Source organism: Caretta caretta, chromosome 15 (assembly GCF_965140235.1).
Source record: "Caretta caretta isolate rCarCar2 chromosome 15, rCarCar1.hap1, whole genome shotgun sequence".
In the NCBI taxonomy this organism is placed as follows: Eukaryota; Metazoa; Chordata; order Testudines; family Cheloniidae; genus Caretta; species Caretta caretta.
In genome coordinates this window covers 25,314,752-25,334,055 of record NC_134220.1, presented here as the reverse complement: position 1 = coordinate 25,334,055, position 19,304 = coordinate 25,314,752, and the positions used below count along the sequence as shown (strand labels likewise).

The 19,304-nt window shown below is 42.1% G+C and overlaps 1 protein-coding gene and 1 long non-coding RNA gene across 4 annotated transcripts in view; one reads left to right on the top strand and one right to left on the bottom strand.

Annotated features, from left to right (window-relative positions):
- RILPL1 (Rab interacting lysosomal protein like 1) overlaps positions 1-19,304 on the bottom strand; it is a 34,203-nt gene that overhangs the window by 12,830 nt on the left and 2,069 nt on the right. For all 3 annotated transcript variants that reach the window (XM_048822229.2, XM_048822231.2, XM_048822228.2), the window contains exons 2-4: positions 16,382-16,532; positions 8,964-9,082; positions 7,303-7,521 (exon numbers count right to left, since the gene is read on the bottom strand). In XM_048822229.2, coding sequence (XP_048678186.1) covers positions 7,303-7,521; positions 8,964-9,082; positions 16,382-16,532 — 489 coding nt within the window. The remainder of the gene's footprint in view (positions 1-7,302; positions 7,522-8,963; positions 9,083-16,381; positions 16,533-19,304) is intronic.
- On the top strand, positions 9,956-17,981 carry LOC125623206 (uncharacterized). The gene is made up of 3 exons (XR_007352918.2): positions 9,956-10,962; positions 15,255-15,349; positions 16,227-17,981. It is a non-coding gene; the product is annotated as an uncharacterized LOC125623206 (long non-coding RNA).

Here is a 19,304-nt window from a genome sequence, read left to right as displayed (position 1 = left end):
TCAGAGGAAATCATAATTAAGTGCTTTTCCATACAATTACACCCATCTTGGTCACATGCATCATTTCAGAACCCATTTTAGTTCTGTTTCCTTCCCATCCCCTTCCCCAGATCTCATCTAAGTCAGCAGAGACTGACACACACACATAGCCAATGCAGCTAAGTTTACTCAGCCCAAGCCAACAACCGATGCTAGTTCCAGAGCAGGCAGTTATTCCAGTGTTCTGCTTGCCACTGCAATTACTGCTTAACCTTCACCCTGGCAGAAAGAATGGGGAACGGCTGTAATTAGAAGAGATGCCACTGCCATGAAACTGATGAGTTACAGCAATGAGAAGAAAGCATCCTTTCTCTCCAGAGACTGTAGACACTTTCACGCTTGCTGGCTCAGGGCCTAGGCCTGTTTACAAATCTGGGTCTCCCAGCTGAATTAACAATGAAGTCATCCCTTAAACTATTAGTACCAAGCTCATTCAATTCATTAGTAAAACACTGACAGTCACTGTCACTTTTCTGGGGGGGGGGGGGGGAGGAGAGCCAGGACACCCCAAGCATCCTCACATGCCCCTGTTCACCTCTATTTTCTCACTTATTTTCCTACTTACTTCTCCACTGCTTTCAGTTTCCCCCCCCCTCTGGCTGCAGTCTTCTGCAAAGGCAGTTATACCATGCTCGTGACCTGACATGTTTGCGCCACCTTAGAGGAGAAGCCAATATTTTAGCAGGCTCAATACTCAATAGGAAAATTCTTTAGAACATTGATTCTCAAATTGCTTCAGACCATGGATTACTTAAAACAAACTGCTCCTGCGTACACCTCCCCACCCAGGCCCAGCTCTGCCCTACAGCAAATGGAGAACTTAGTTATATGGCAAAGTTCCATCAGGACACCAGTAAGGAGACAAGATGAAAGTATATTTCCTCTAATGGGATGGATGTTGCCGCTTGATCCTTCATCCCCACTGCATGTCTTTGTTGTTTATTTCCTCTGTGCCACTATGTAGGACTTCACCTTGAGTCAGAATTACTCTCCTCTCATTGTCTGCATCCCCCATTGCTCTACTCTCACCAGGTCACTTTATAGTTTGGTGCTTTGCACGTTTCTGCAAATATCTGGTCACATAAGCTCAAATTTACTTTCCATGAGCGTCTGTGCAAGTAACACTCCATTGCACAAATGTTAACAGGAAGCTAACGCATGGATAGGGCCAATGCAAATTCATTTAAAACATGCCTACAAATATTTGCAGATTTGTTTAGCAGCATTATCCCTGGTGTGGTCTTGACAGGTCAGTTGACCAATACCATAGCCACTTTAAGGCCTCAGTCTTGCTCCCATTAGCATCAATGGTGCAGGTTCACAGCCTCTCCCCACTTTTATGCGTTTGTAATCAACCCTGAGCATTGTTCATTCATGCTTTAATTCTGAACATTCACAATTAGTTTAGTGAATGGGAAGATGGCCAGTTGTTAGAGCAATGATGTACCAACAAAAAGCCCAGAAAAATCTCATTAATCCCTAGAATGCTGGCATCTTCCAAATGGTCAGTGAAATGAATGGGACATTCACTGGAATAAAATGATTATTAGATATAGGTAATCTTTTAAAAGTCATAGTGAGTGTCTCAGTCATGTCATGATCAATCTGGACTTTTTATATAATATAATGAGTTATGATCATTATGCTTCATGGTACAAGATAGTCACCCGTTGGGTGTCAGGAAAAAGATTTTGCCCAAGAGATAGTAAATTGCTAATTGAACAGCACCATCTTGTGCATGCCTGTCTAGTACAAAGATTTTAACAGCATGAATTTGGGATGAGGACACCATTAACCAGTGGCAAAAATCACTATGTTGTTATTCAGGTCATCCCAAATGAGTACTGCTAAAAGGTATACCTCCCCACTTCATCCCTCTTTATTACAAAAATACAGCTTTTAGGAATGGGAGAGTGAGCTTTGCAATTGTTTTTTTACTTGGGACTGTATTCTGTATTCCTCTGCCTGTAAGACCAGGTGCTGTGTGACCTGGAGTCCCACTGTACAGGGTTCAGATTAAACTATAACAACTCTTAAGCGTGACCCACAAAAACAATTCTGTGCAGAATAATGTGACAATTTCAAGTCAGTATCTCAGGTCCTACCCGAGCTAGAAGTGTTGTAAATAGGGGCGTCTCCCTTGCCAGTGGTATTATGCTCAGCACAGGACTGGCCTGAGTCTCTGACAGGGGAAACATTTAAAAGGAGTCCAATTTGGTGCAGTAAAATCATGGTGGAAACAATTGTCTTGACAAGCTGTTATTTATAAAGGGCAGCTGACGCAAGCTGCTTAGAGGTTTAGACAGTTCTGCGGAAAAGGACCTAGGGGTGACAGTGGACGAGAAGCTGGATATGAGTCAGCAGTGTGCCCTTGTTGCCAAGAAGGCCAATGGCATTTTGGGATGTATAAGTAGGGGCATAGCGAGCAGATCGAGGGACGTGATCGTTCCCCTCTATTCGACATTGGTGAGGCCTCATCTGGAGTACTGTGTCCAGTTTTGGGCCCCACACTTCAAGAAGGATGTGGATAAATTGGAGAGAGTCCAGCGAAGGGCAACAAAAATGATTAGGGGTCTAGAACACATGACTTATGAGGAGAGGCTGAGGGAGCTGGGATTGTTTAGCCTGCAGAAGAGAAGAATAAGGGGGGATTTGATAGCTGCTTTCAACTACCTGAAAGGGGGTTCCAAAGAGGATGGCTCTAGACTGTTCTCAATGGTAGCAGATGACAGAACGAGGAGTAATGGTCTCAAGTTGCAGTGGGGGAGGTTTAGATTGGATATTAGGAAAAACTTTTTCACTATGAGGGTGGTGAAACACTGGAATGCGTTACCTAGGGAGGTGGTAGAATCTCCTTCCTTAGAGGTTTTTAAGGTCAGGCTTGACAAAGCCCTGGCTGGGATGATTTAACTGGGAATTGGTCCTGCTTCGAGCAGGGGGTTGGACTAGATGACCTTATGGGGTCCCTTCCAACCCTGATATTCTATGATTCTATGTAGGAAATATTCCCCAGAGGGCTGGATTAGGGGACAGAGTGCACATGAGGCAAAGATGCATGATATGATCTCCATGGGATAAATATATCCCTATAGTGTGTGCATGTGCACAACACACACACACACTCTATTTTATATTTGTGGTCTCCCAGGGGTTAACTTGTGTGTCCGTCAGAAGTGACCATTCCTATTTGTGGTTCAAGATACATGGTTCAGCCCCTACTTTCAGTCATAGATGTAAACACAAGTGGCAGGTGAGTTTCCCCAAAGCTTGTAACCTCTCCAAGAGCAAAAAGGGTCAAGTACATCAAGTGCTTGGATAGGTTTATAAACATTTTGCTGCAGGGCAGCCTATCTCTCCAGCTTTGTACCTGGAAAGCTGTGTGCTACTCCATTTCAGAGGGCATGTGCCAGTTATCTGCTGAGATGTTGCCAAACACCACACAGTAGTGTGAGCAAGAAGTTACCCAGGGAACAACAGACCCAAACAGAAACGTTAAGGTATCCGGTATAGAGAATGCAGGCAGGCAGTACATTTCAGGGATCTCTCACAGATTTGCAGTTTGGAGAGATCTCTATGCCAATAATTTACATGGCTTACTGGAAAGTGCTGTACTTGTTAGATTACAGCAGCACAGAGCCCACAACTGAGACCGGGACCCTACTCTGCTAGGTGCTGTATAGAGACAATTTACAAATAGTTAGATTTACTGTGAGAAACCCCTCCCCCTCAAATCTGTAGCAAGATGACACAATTAAGTTTTAAAGGTATGTGTTAACAAGGACTAACATAGGCCATGTGCACTGTAAATCCAGGAGGTATGTTTGAAGTGGTTTTATATTATTCAGGTTTTTTGTTTGTTTGTTTTTTTTAAAAGGACAAAAATGTTTATTTTTCCTCAGTCAACTGTTCTGTTGGGGTTTCTATTCTAATGTAGATAGAGAGGTAAATATTCTGTGCTCAACTTCAGTGGTGGTGACTAATAACTACACTGCCCCTCTGTAGGGTAACAGGCCCCATAATGGTCATTATTAGGACTGCAAGATTCATCTGCCTGCAATAATTGGATACTGAAAATTGAAGCAATACATTAAAGCCAACAAAGAACGACCTGAAGCATCCATGCAGGGTATTCAGAGGGCCCATCTACAATCAAGCTACAGCCAAGTCAAGGGGCTGATTTACAATGTGCTTCTAATCTACATTACATATGTAAACCAGGTCCTCCATCCCTGCCTCTCTCTCCCATAACTGAGCTGTAGACAGGTTAAGTGATTTGCCCAAGGTCACCAAGAAGTCTGTAGTAGAAAATGAAATAGAATCCAAGTCATCTTACTCCCAATCCTACATTTTAGTAACAGCTTCATCTCCCTTTAAAGCCAATAAACTGATGTTCTTCAGACACACAGATTCTTTTTCCTTCCTGTGAAGGCTGTGAAATGAGCCAAGTTTGGAGTTTCTAGACAGTCAACTGTTTAAGTTACGCAAGTGCAAAAGATACAGGGCCCAATTCTCCTCTTCCTTACACCAGTTTTAGACTGGTAACTCCACTAACTTAGAATCCTAGAATATCAGGGTTGGAAGGGACCTCAGGAGGTCATCTAGTCCAACCTCCTACTCAAAGCAGGACCAATCCCCAATGTTTGCCCCAGATCCCTAAATGGCCCCCCTCAAGGGCTGAACTCACAACCCTGGGTTTAGCAGGCCAATGCTCAAACCACTGAGTTATCCCTCTCCCCTTCAGTGGGGTTATTCATGGTTTATACCAGTAGAAGTAGTGAAAGGAAAGTTAGGCTCCAAGTACAGTACATTCCTTCCACCCTCCCCCATACACACACTCAGAAAAAGGCAGACCAATGGGAAGTTTCTTCCCAAAAAGAGGAATGGTTTTAAAAACATGGGGGCGGGGGGGAAGCTTTAGAATGGAAACTGGAACTCAACCATAACTATATATAAACACTTCTGCTTCCTCGCCACAAACGCTGTAACACACAGGAGATTTTTAACTCACTCAGATTTTACTGCAGATTTTCAGTACAATAACTTGCAGGCCTATGAAGGTGGATCGGGGAAGCCTGGGCAGTGATCATTGATGCTGCTTTATACAGAGCAGTCATCTGTAGGAACTAGATATGGGGAAAACCCAAATCATAACACCTCCCACAAAATTTGGGAGGATTCAGAGCCACAGAACTATTAGAGAAAACCCTGAGCCGTAAAGAAATAGAAGTCTCTAACCCTCAGTAAAACAAAGCGAAAGCCAGGGACCAGAAAAGAAAGTCAGACCATCATTTACATCTCCATAGCACCTTTCCACTCCAATGTGCATGACAGTCACACAGCACCTTTGATGTGGGGTGGAGGGAAGATGCCTTCTGACACACTGCACACAAGTGGAGTGGATGGGGAAAAGAAATTCTAAGCCAAGGACACCAGGATAAACCCTATGTCTTAGGCATCCTCTTCCTAATGAGGCCAGCAGAAATTCCCATTTCACTTCAGTGAGACTAAGCATAGGTTTCAAGCCTCGATGTCAGTAGCCAGCTTCTCCTCCCGTGATACTTTTAGGCCCACGTTCAAGTCCTGGGAGCCTAAAATTTCCACCTGTCCTGCAGGGGGGCGGGAGGGAAAAGAGGAGATTTAATGTTCTAGCAGGCTGAATTCCACTGAACAGTGATGTGTCTGTAAAATGAAGAGAGACCTCGCCTACTGCAGAACATGGGGACTGCTACTGCTCCAATACCATAAACTTTTTAATGACCAATAACAGTATCGCCTGGGGGACCCATTAGAATTTACAGCTGTATAGACAGGGCGAAGATTAAAACCGCTCAGCTGCTGCATTTTGGAACACTAAATATTTTAGGGGGGGGGGGGGAGACGACAAAAACCAAGAACAACAAAATACCGGCCGCCTTGAATATAAGCCAACAGCTGACACTAGAGATATTTTGGCTTGCCTGAGGCACATTTAATACTGCTCTCCCAAATCAACTATTTGTCACTGTATCTGGAGAATTCTGTGATCTGTCATGCAATCAGAAAGTCACACTTCCTGTGATGCATATGACAGCAGCTCGACAGGTTGCTAAATGCATAGATGAGATTTTCTTATTCAATATAGAACTATTCCATCACTGAAGAGTGCCATCAACACAGTATTTGAATGAACAGCTGCCACATCTATAGGACGATAGGACTGGCTACCTCTGGGCTGCAGTTATTCCCAGCTGGCTACCCTATGAAGTTATAAACACATGGTATTACTACTTATTGTGTTAACTGGAAATAAGACATCCTAACACAGGCCCTGCCACGGCCTGGATGCCTCAAATGCACATCAAGCGTTTACACTGCAAAGAATGAATAGAACTTTATAGGGCCTCCCCAGTTCTTCAAATGCCTTACTAAAGCTGGGTAAGTATTATCATCCCCCACTTTATATATAGCAAGACAGAGGCCAAGAGTTAAGGGTGCCAGCTTTAATCTAGCTAGTACAGATAGTAGTATAGATGTGGAAGCATGGGCTAGCCACCTGAGTACAAGCCACCACGGAACTTGGACACATTCAGGTTGCCAGCCCATGCCACCCATCTTCACTACTATTACCTGTGCCAACTAGATTAAAGCTAGCTCAGGTATGCCTACCCCTACTACAGTCACACTTTCACCTGCAGTGTAGATGTAGCAAAAGTTACTTGATCAAAACTATGCAGCTCTCTATGCCATTAGAATTGAGGAATTCCTGGCTCCCACCCCATGCTCTATCCACTAGAGCACACTGCCTCTCACTACACTAACAGTCCAAAGATACTATAGCTTACAACAGCATTACATCATCACTTTGTAATTATCTATGGGAACGGATGGGTGGACCTTTGATTCTTTCTAGCTGAATGTCCACCTTTCTTAATGTGACTCTGCTGAAGCTTGCAGCCGGGTGTTTTGGGAGGGACGTGAATAGTTGGAGGTTCATCACATTTGGAGGGCAGTACTAATTTTGAGAGTTTCTGCACTGCTGTTCAAACTGATGCCCATAAATTCCGGAGAACGTTTTGGTCACTAAGCAACACAGATCTTTAATCCAAATTGCTACTTATCCCAGGGTCCAGTCTCACAGCTGTATCAGGCCATCTGATCAGAATTCCCATTGAAATCAGAGGGGATCTACACTCCAAATCCGATGGCACAATATACCCCTGGATATGCAGTTGTCCCACAGGATGATGGGAGTCACTTGCCCAGGGAGAATCAAGTGCCTCTTACCTTTATTTCTTCTCCATTTTGGCTGTGCTCCCCTGGTTGCTTCTCTCTCAGCTTCCCAAGCTCCACCCTCAAAGTGCCCATCTCCTGTTCCTTGGTTTGCAGATAGGCTTCCAGTTCCACTTTCTGCTCAATCAGCGCTTTCCCTTGAGCCTCAACTACTGTGATTCTGTGCCGAAGGTCATGATTAATTTTCATTAGCCTGTTCTGTTGCTGTTGCAGCTGCCATAAAGTGACACAATAAGTATGCCTCCATTAAACCAGGGTAAATTAAATCACAAGTATTAAATTAAAGAACTAGCAATATGTTCCTGTTGTATTTATCTTGAAAGATCTCCTTTATTTCCCCATTCATTTTTAATCAATTAATCTGCTACAGTTGCCGTCTCTACAGTTGGCTTTCAGGGTAAATGGAGTTTGTTCCCCCCCCGCAGCACAGAACATTATCCTCCGGACATATCCAGCTTTTCAAATGCGACATTTCTCTTTGGAATCTATTTCAGAAAAGCAAGGTTCAGGGACTGGATGGCTCATGGGATACTGGATCAAGCTTTGACCTAGACTGGAAGTGATCAAGGTTATTACTGTCTGATAATCATCAAACTACGTAAGAAGATGCCAGGATTGTCACTCTGAAGCCTAACATTTCTGTTGAGTCAGTGTGACGTGATGGAAACAGCTACAAGCGTGGTGTTAACAGGAGAGCTTGTTTTGTTTAGAATATCACCAGTTTTGCAGTCTCTCACTGTCCAGTTTTTAAGTTCAGAGCCATTGTTGGCCTTTTTACACTTTATGAATTAGACCTGCATGACAGCACAAGCTTTCACCTAGTTACTTGTATGACGGTAGTGTTTGGAGGACCCCAACCAACATCAGAGCCACATTGTGCCAGACGCTGTACATACATGTAGTCCCTGCCCTACTGCGCTTACCATCTCAATAGATGGGACAGCTATAAGATGGGATGGGGAACTGTGGGGAACTGCGGTAAAGGAGACATTACGTGACTTACTCAAGGACACCGTTTGTGGCAGAGTCAGGAACTGAATGCAGGTCTCCCTAGTCCTGTCCAGAGTCTGAGTCACAAGCCCATCCATCCTCTCCTTGATGATGGTGTATGTGAAATGACATAGTGGTTTCACTCCCTGTTTCTAGGGAGCAGGTGTCTGCATCACAAATAGCACCCCAGTGGGGCTTCCTTGTTGACAGGCTCAGCAGAGAAAAGTAAAGCTTAATGGGCCATGCAGCCATCTCCTGTCTAGAGCTGATGCCTCCAAGGGCGAAGCTGGGCCATGTGAGCAGTGTGGAAAAGTTTGCATTGCCTAAGTGGAGATTTTCTAAAGCCTTTAGGGGAGTTAGGTGCCCCGTTCACACTGGAAGTCAATAGGAGTTCGGCACCCAATTCCCCTTTGGGCCTGTGAAAAATCTGCTCCCTTATCATTCTTGGTTTCTAGTCATGCCCGCAATGTGCGAGGTTCTTTCCAGACACAGAAGAGGGTTTGGTGCCTGCCCTGAAGAGCTCACAATCTCTTCTACAGATACACAGACGACTTGACTCTTCAGGGATAATAATCTGGCCTTCACAAGCACTAAATTAATTTAAAACTTGTCATAAACATCTGTGTGGTTCCTTCAAGGGGGGGAAAAGGGCAAGAAACACTTACTGCCTCCACATCCTCATTTTTAAGTCCCAGTTCCCGGTCCTTGGCTCTGATCTCATCTCTTTGTTTATCTACCACTTCCTTCAGCTTCTTCATCACTTGCCTCTCCCTCTCGGACATTCCTGGTTTAAAGAAAACAGCACAAAGAAAATAAACTGAGAATGATCATGACATTTGGGAAAGACACTGGACATAGTCTGATTCAGCCAACAAAGGGGGAGAGATTGTTGGTTAAATACCTTGGATAAAGAAAGAACGGTTATTTAGCCAACACACTGGATTCACAGATGATGGGAAAACAGGCTATGCAGTTTACAGGGTGTAAACCAACACTGAAAAGTGATGAATATGCTTCTGATATATTTATAAACAAATGTATGTAATACCATTACTGTGCTTCTATAGGACATATCCAATGGTGATATTTATGTACTGGTCCAATGGATGAATGATGTGTAATCTAATTAGCACTCCCTACAAAGTTTTCTATTTAATGAAGAAAAAGGTTCTCTCTCTGGAGTGGGAGATGGTATTTTGCATTGGTAAGATCTAGTCTGATTTTATACACATGTCACTATACTGGGGCCTGAACTAACATTCTGCATCTCCATTTCTAGTTTCCTAGATCCTGCAGTCCAAAGTCAGAGCAAATTTAACAGGAGTTTAATCTGAGTTAGGATCATTCCATATATGTTTTTTTCCATTCTAACTTCCTCTCTCTCATTGTAGTGATTCAGATTTAAAATAATTACACTTTACGGGGGAGGGGGAATAGAATTTCCTTGTAAAGCCTGTTTGAAGTGTTGTCAAAAATCTTTCCATCAATACTGTTTAAAAGATTAACAAGGGATTAAATTAACCTGTAGTTTGACCAACAATTCATTAGGATAATATCAAAATCACAAAACTGGAAACTCTCCCCCATTAACGACCAGTATGGGGGAAAGATCGAGCACCTAAGAACTGCAGTTGTGGGCAGTATAGCAACAAAGAACATACTGTCCTGCTAATGTAACCAAGTGTTTAAAATGGGGAGATTATAAATTCATTGCAATTGCTTCACAGCTAATAATCATTCTACAGAGACCTATAGTTTGATATTCTTAACAGATCAAGTAAGATAACTTAACTGTATCTAATATAGATACATAATTCTGTGCCAGTGAAAGGGTGGCCTGGAGCTAATGGGCTATCAACAAGGGCACTAGAGATGCCCTGGCCAAAGTGCAATTTAGTGGTTAAAGCAAGAATCTGGGATTCAGAATCCAGGGTTCTTTGCCTAGTCCTGCCACTGACTGGCTGTGTGACCTTAAGCAAGGCACTTAACCTCTCTGTTCCTTAGCCTTCCCCTCTATTAACTAGAGATAATAATAATTTACTTACCACAATGGGGTAATTATGAGGCCAAATTCAAAGCCCTTTTTAAACACACTTTGGCAATTCTCAGCTGCAATGTGCTGTATAAGCAGATTTACCCACCTTGGATTTGCAGTGTCTGTTCTTTGCTCTGTATTGTGAGCTGACTCATTCCTTACTGTTTTTCTTTTGTCACTTGGGGTGTGGATAGACCCCAATCCCAGGTGATAAAAACTCCCTCACCCCAAGTCAGAGTAGAACCCTTTTAAGAGTCCTGCCCTCAAGAGCACTGATGTTAACAGTGCATGAAGAGCAAGCAAGACAAATAGGTGGGAGAGAGTGAATAATTCCACGCCCCTGCAGGGAGCCTGCCTTTGACTGCCAGTTTTTCTACAGCTTGCAATTTGGAACAGGTGCAGGTTCCTTATGAGTTGCAAAAGCACATGACTGCAGAGGGGGAGAGTAGTAATTCCCATCTGCTACTGCAAAGGAAGTCAGGGAGCTACCTGAGCTATGCAAAAGCAGAAGAAAGGGAACCTCTACCAGGGAGTTGGAGGGAGGAGTGGTATACAGGAAAAGCTGTTGTTTTGGAGGGTGTGTTACTGTCAAAATCTATGAAGCCTCTGGAGTGACTCAGATGTTCCTGGTGAGCTTATTTGTCTTATATTTATTTTCTTTTATTTCTCAGCAAACTGCTTTAACCTGCCAGCCCTACTTCTGGGGCCTGATTTTCTCTCTCTCTCTCCAGTCTCTACTGCTTTGCAAGAGACCCATGATTCTCATTCACTTCAGTGGGTGTTACTGGTCTCCTGTGGGGAAGAGAAATGGGCTCCTGGACTACAAACTGGTTTCCTTTTCACTGTGTCTGCACTCTCCTGTTGAAGCACACACCTGGGAAGCTAGGACACTGTGATCCTATTCCCAGTGCTGCTGCTGACTTCCTGTACGATCTTGGGCAAGTTACTGCACCTTTGTGTTTCTGTTTCCCGATTTGTAAAACAGGAATGGTAATACAATGGACCCCTGCTAACCCTTACAAAGGAGCGAGAGTCCCATTACAAATGAGTACATGAACAAGCCAGCATAGCTGAGCACTGTGTGCCTTTACACAGGTATCTTGTCAACAGTAGTTCCATTTTTATGGATAATGCTTTATCGCCTGCTAGCAAATATCAGTTTGGCTCTGTGTGGGCACTGGGACCCACCCATGCGGAGCCAGTTGCAAGAACAGGGCCTAAAACACCTGCCTTTAAAAACTTTCCTTCAAAGTACAGAAGGACTAGCATGTTCTAAAAAGTATGCGGATTAGCAAGTTTCTCCCATACCTTACTCATGAGGAAAGTGTTTGAGATTCATAGCTAGCAGGTGCTATTTAAGGAGTAAAGTCTCATTCTAACGTTCAGTTAACTCTTTCTTTCCCCCCATCTCTCTTGTTTTCCTCTTTAACTCTTGGTGAATATTGAAGATTTCAAATGTATAAACAGATCACTGGGCTTTTTTCCAGGACAAGGGTGGGTGGGGATGTTTTTGTTCCCCAATCATTTTGCTCCTCTACGTTTTCTTAACCATGCATTGCATGTTTAAGTGTGAAATAATTAATCCTAAATGATTCAAAGTTGTGTATCTGCAAGATCTTAAAATGGCACACCCGGCTGGTTTCCCTAAGCACATCCCATCAGCAATTTCCTCTGGATCGGCGTGGTCAATGCATTGTTCCATGGGATGGTAAGAAAGCAAGCAGTTTAAAAAAAATCTTGACTGTTTATGGTCAGGGACTCTGATGTATTTGTAGAGCAGGGCACAGGGCCCACAATATAAATACTTTAATTTAAATATAATGCTTGCCCCTACATTTGCAAGAGGATTTTAATAGGAACTGTCTAGATCATGGTTAAGGGTTCTTGACTTATCCCCTGTCAGGAAAATTATGAAGTCTTAAGGGCTTGATTCTACTTACTTCCTTGGGAGCAGGTTCAGGCCCTGTCTGAGTTTTCATCAAAGGGATTAAGGATCATGGAAATTAAAGATGTGGGACAAGGCTTATGAGATCGTTGAGGATGTCTCCATGCAAGTGCAGGCTACGGTCTCCAAGAAGGAGTTGTCTGATGTTACAATATGACACTTGAAGTCAGACTAAAGATCCAAATATGGGGTAGGACCGGTTCCAGGATAAGCAGATGCAAAATCTCATCTCCTCCCTGGCGATTGTAGGCTCTGATCCAGAGAGCTACAGGGCAGCCCTCAACTCCCATTGCCTTACTAGACTGAGCTGAGGTTGCTCTGCACATTCCAGGATTTGGCCCATAGGCCATATCTCTAGGCAGAAGAGTTAACTTGACTCAGTAATGCTTTCTTTAAGACTCTAGACTGTCTCTTACCTGAAACTGGCCTAAGTAATGGAACCAAACCAAGTCTGAGTCAGGATCTGATGAGAAGTGGGGAGTAACAGAGTGTCTTTAGAACACATACTTCAGAGGTTTTTGTGATTCTTGTTTGTTGGGATCTCCTGCTTATTGTACCCATCACAATGCTGATCCTACCTGAGATGGCAGGATGTGTGACCTCCTGTCATGTTATCTGTGCTGCTCTATAAGCTGAGAAGTGTATCTCTATGCCCTCTCTGACATGCCTTGGGCCAGCTCCTTGGATCAGTGGGGGTTACACCAGGGATATATTCTGTTCAGTCACTGGCATTACACCAGGTATTAATTTGGTCTCATGAGTAGGAGTGACATTTTTAACATTGCAGCTGTAGCCCAAGATCCTGCTGTATTTACTTAGAATTCTGTTTTCTCCCACACAGTTTTCATATTAACCTTGCTCTGCTTCTTGAAGGCCTCTGCTCAACTCCCAAAGACCAGGGGCTCACGCTTACTGCTGTTCTGTCCTGCATACCTAAGGATGAGTTGCTACAGGCCATTCTTCAAGCTAAAAGAGCTGTCTTATGGAACAAGGCCACTAGAAGTATTTCACTAGGTTGCCCTTTAATTGTGTGAGCACAGCGAGTGTGTTTATTCAAAGTACAGAAGTCCTTGCTCCAAAGGACACCAGTCTATATAGATGCAGAGTACTGGCTAAACATTATTATACATATATGATACACAGGTTCACATGTCTACCTTTCTGTTGCTGCTGAATATTTCCTTTAAATACACTCGGTACATGGAGGTGGGTTATTATTAATACTGCATTTGTCATAGATTCTGTGATTTCCCTAGAATATCCATGATGCTGAGACAATGGGAGTTTTGCAGGTGCTGTGACAGTTGACGACAACTTGAACCAATTTCCCTGAGAAACTTGAGAGCTGCCTGTATAAAACCTGAGCTGTGTGGGAGACTGAGATGCGTCAGGAATGCTCAGAATTAGGGCTACTGGTTTCTCCTGTGGTCCCAGGGGTGGGGAATCAAATTCTGTGATTTCTTTGGGTTTGGAGGGTAGCAGAGCTCAGACAGCTGGGTTGAGACCCACTGCAGTTCCTACTGCCTTTGCTGAGAGAGGGGGTTTGATCCTCTTCACATTGAAGTCCCTGGCAAAAATCCCGTTGACTTCCATGGTGCAGAATCAGGCTCAGAAATAGGAAAGCAGCATTGGAGAAGGGATAGCAGCCTCTCTCTCCTGCCTGTCGCCCTACACAGCAGCTGCAGAGATGAACCCTGCTTGTCAGGATAGGGGTTCGGGACTACTATAAAGTGGCTTTAAGCCATTGTTGTGGCAAAGGAAATGCTGATTTTGATGACAATACTGCAGGACACCCATGTGTTACAGGTTGTGCAATCACCAAGCAAAGAGTCAGTCCCTGCCCCAAAGAGCTTACCATCTAACTATATGACAAGAGAAGCCAGATGCAGCCAGAACAGTGCAAGGAAACAGTGACACACTATTGGGCAGTGGTTTCATTATCAGCAACCACAAGCTCTCATTATCACTGAAAGACCACACAGAAGAATTGTTTTCAGGGGGGATATGAATGCAGTGGGGTGCAGGAGTTTCAAGTGTAGTAAACTGAGGCTACGTACATTCAGATACCACAGTCATTGGTAGGGATTGAACCTGAGTTCTTAACACCAAAGCCACAGGCCTCTGCTCCTTGAGCTAGAGAGGACTTCTGTAGTTATCTGCTGATTAAGCATCAGACTGTTAGTCCCTGAGGCCAGCCACTAGGAGCCATGATCACGCCTACTAAGTAATGCTAGGGTGTAAAGATTAGAACCTGATTACAGCTACATGAACTGAGCTTTGGGACTTGGAAAGCTGCATTCAGCAACTCACTGTGTGTCTGGTTATTTTTTTTTCTACTCTGTCAATCAGTTGCCCTTAAAATCAAGCATCTGTTTCAGTGTTTCCTACCAGAACAAATCAAAACTTTAACATGATGTGCAGTCCAGTCCTGGTCCCAATTGTTAACAAGCAATATTCTCCAGTGGGAATAGGCATCAGTAACTCCCGATGTCAGACATAAGGGAATCCCAGTTAGGATCATTGTTAATCTATATCCGTTTGAGTCAAATTCTGCTCTCACTGAAGTAAATGAGATGTTGGCCCTTAGAGTATTTGTGTTCTCATAGTTTTTTCTGTCTCTCTACCACACAAAGTAAAAATAACATTGAAAAGCATGTCTGGCACCTGCTTGGCTATCTACATTCAAGAGTTATTACTGTATTTAAATACAAGCATGCAGACGACACTGAGCTGGGTCACCCATTGACATGTTGTTTTTTCTAATTTTTTTTTTTTATAGTCTGACTCCTCTTTATTTATTTCGTATTCTGACACTTTTCATGGAATCAATATTCCATTAAATTCTAAGGAAATTGTGAAAACTAGCTCAAATACAGCCTGTTAAATTGGAAGAGCTAAAGAAATATTCTAAAGAAATAGTGATCTTGAGAGGGTAAGAGATCCTCCTTTGTAATATGACATTAATGCTCTCTGCAGATCAAGTACAAGGGTACTCAAGTCTAAGCTTTGAATTCAGCCCTGGTGAAGCAGGTGCATTGCGGAGGCAAAGGGTTAAGTGCCATTAGTCACTAGTAAGTGCCCGACTTTTTTAAGGTCTCTAGATGAAGTGCTGTTACTTTTAAAAATTTTTTAAATGAGCTGAATGTTTACTCTGATCTTTGATTTGAGCAGTTGTACTAATAGGCTGTGATCCTGCAAGTGGATATCTCTGTCTGTGCAGAGACCCAGTGAAGTCAGCATGGCTGCAGATGGGCACTAGCATCTGTCCACACAGAACCAATTGCAGTATTGGATTGTGGTTCAGGACTATGATCAGCTAATCAGATTTCTGCCCATTTAATACTATGTGAGACAAAACCTCCCAGCTAGCCTTCGAACTTGAGAACTGAGATGAAGCAAGTGCTTAAAGTTACTGGCTCTCTCTCCTTGGTGCTTACGCACTGTCCTGATTATAAATTTAGCCTCTCTCCCAAAATAAAACTCATTATGAGGCCTGAATTAGTGTTTAATTCCTTCCTGTAACCACTTCCCCCTCTTTGTGCAATTTATTGAGATGGTTTCTGAAGTTCTGGCAAGACATCTGAGACCACATGGTGATTTTTTTAAAATATGAATTCCCCCACCCCTGAACACTGCCTGTTGTGGATTAATTAGTATTCTGACAATTCAGCAGAAGGGAGCCTGAATAATTGCTTTACGATCAATTATGCTGAACTAAATGCCCAAGTGTGAATGCTGATTTGTATATTTCCGCACTATCCTACATATACAATTATTAAGTGGTTAGATCTATCTGTATTAAAAAAACTCATTAAAGGAAATTTTTAACAAGTTGCTATCCTCAAAAAATCTTATGTTAAACCAAAAGAAAACTAGGTTTTGCTTTTTAAAATTGTTTCTCATCCAAACAAGTGAATAACTCTGTTCCAATCTTTATTTTGTTTCCAGAATTTATTCACAGCTTTTGTATCCTGATAAAACAGACCTGCAACAATCTACAGGAACAAGCTGAAATGTACAATCAAGACATTTTGATCAGGAATGACTTTAAAAAAAAAAACAACCCAAAGATACCATCACTGAATTTCAAAAGTTAAACTTGCCTTCATGTTTCTGAAATTCCTCTTCTGTGAAATTGATGTCTTTGTGTGACAGGTTTGTCATCAGTTGTTTGTTCTCTTCCTGAAGCTGAGCAATTTGGGTAAGAAGATCCTGTGCTTCCCCTCTCCATACATCCTCCACCAGTTCTAATTCCTAAAGTAAAGCCGGATCATGACAGAACATTAATGCTGTAATATATAAAATCAATAGCCTTTGCCCAAAACTATTTGGAGAATACACTAGCAATTCTCCTCTAAAGCTATCCTTTTATGATAATACTCTGAACTTCTAGCCAAGGACCTCAATTATTACTCCCCTTTCACAGACAGCCACGTAATCTCTGTATGGCTCAGTTGCCTTTCTCAAGGTCACATCAGAAGTCCATATAAGAGGCACGAATTGAGCCCAGGTCCCCTGATTTCTAGGCAGCAGCCTTAAAGTGTAGTATAAACACACAGCTCACAAGACTTGTGAGGTCAGTCAGTGGCAGAGATGGACATGCTATTTTTTTATTTTTTAAAGAGCACAATGTTCCATAACAGTACAGTTTAGATTCGTGATGGTGCTATGTATGATACTGTAGAACATAGAGGAGTTTTTCCATGTTGGAACCCAGAGCTCCTGTTACCCAGGCTTGTTTTAACCATTAGCTTATGCTTGCTTTTTCTTATTCTAATATACTGTAATCACATTTTGCAGTGTCAACTACACAGAGAACAGCAAAACTATTCAAAATTGTAACTACCTTTATTCAGGCCACTTTGTGTCAAGTGCAGCTGTTACCAATTCCAGGACAGGTCAAATCAGGATACTAAGTATAAAGGCCTCCTGGAATAGTGGAGACTATATTTATATCTTTATTTTGAAAGCTTCAACCCAAATATCAGCATTTCTCCCTGTGGGCAATCTATGCTCCACTTTAATGTATGTGCTGTGATTAACAAGAAAGCCATGCTCAGAACATGGAATCCTAGGCTGAGCTACTTGCTCATTTTTCCACATGTAATTCTACGGGAGCGAGTTGTAACTATGTGAAACTTCAAAATCAAAGCACAGTTCTAACACAGAGCTACAGTTAACTTTGCTGAAAATAAACCATGATAGATAGGCTTGGCAGAATTAATTTTTTAAATAATTTTGATGGATAATATCAATTTTTAAGCAATTATTTTAAATTTTTATAAATGTTCACAGTTGTGCAAACTATGGGTTTAAAAAAAATCAGGAAAAATGCTTCAGTTTTAAATTTTCAAAGTTGTGGGAAGTTATGGGAGGGAGTCAGATAAGGGAGAGTTCAGACAATAATTATTTAATAACAGTAGACTTTGAGATTCAAAAAGTTAGTTTTATAACTGTTAAAATACAAATTGTCAACAACACATGTCAAAATATATAAAGTAAATATCCTTAAATCAAACTCTAAGAAGTTCTCAACAAGCATTTTCCTTCCTTTGCTTGTCTATAAGTTTTGATTATTATTGATGGAAATATTTTTTGTCCGTTTGCGTGTGTGCCGTGAAACCAATGTTTATCAATAAAAATCAGATCCTTCCATCCCCTAATGATAGATCTAAATAAAAACTCTTTATTACAAAATTAGAAGACTATGTTGGCATAAGAACACCTGGGTATAAACTAGCCATGAATAAATTTAGGCTGGAAATTAGAAAAAGGTTTCTAAGCATAAGAAGAATGAGGTTCTAAAAGAGCCTTCCACTGGAAGTTGTAGGGACAAACAACCTGAATTGTTTTAAGGAGAAACTTAATAGACTTATGATGGATTTTATGATGGGGATGCCGGAGACAGCATGGGATTGGATCTGATGGCCGAGGTGGTCCCTCCTAGTCCTATGTGTCTATGAAACCACACTGCCATCCATTTTCAGGCCCAATTACACAGTCATTTTAGTCCAAAATTCAGCCTCATGTAGTTGTTACTTTATAGTTTCCAAGAATGTGCTTGGTGCTTCACAGAATAGACAGAGATGGAATGATCTCTGTTGGGGGCTGAACTGTTGGAGAAGCACAGGGGAATGACAAACTGATCCCCATGTTACAGATATTAATGTGTATTACCATTCTCTCTACCCTGAAATATTTATGTTCTATGGGAAAAACTTACATCTGTGCTTAAACTTTTTCCCAGACACAAAGCATGCAGAGATCCCACACACTGTGTAGCCCCTAGAATGACATGTGATGATCACATATATAGGTAAACTTTTCCTTTTTAAAAACATGCACTGACTTTTAGAAGTGTTCACACTGAATATCAACTAATATTAAAGTTTCTGGTGCTGCTACCCATTATAGCATTCTCTTTTATAGGTAGCATTCTCTTTTAATAGTGAAAAAGTGATTTTTACCACCTCAATCTTTGATGGCCCCTGTAAAATAAGCTGGTGGGTCTCAAATCATATTAGTTTTTACCAGACAGGTGCTCTGGTCACAAAAATGCCATGAGAGTTAGGTGTCAAGGGATACAGTCCCATTCTAGCAGAGGGATCAAGGATTGAAGAGGGCTGGAGAATGAGTTACCTGCTCATTCAGAGATAGTTCTCTAGATCAGGTGGGGGGCAAGGAAAGAGGAGTGGGAAGAGAATCTGCTCATGCCCGTATTGTGTCTGTTATGTGGATCAAAAGAGATGAGATCACTCTCTAGGGATTTACCAGTACTTTTTTTCTCCTTCACTTCTAAAGGCACTATTGCACACAGTTCCTATCTGTAAAATGTTAGTTTTAAAAGCCAGCACTGGGCTTTTTAATATATTTAGCTAAATTTCTACCTGATATCTTTGCAGGGTTTGGGGAAGTTTTGTATTTAACTATATGTGTTGAGTTTGTGGGGTTAGCTTTGAGAAATTCTATAAATATCTTTATTTTGTATCTGTGTCAGCAACTAGCAATACAAGAAGACACGAGTGA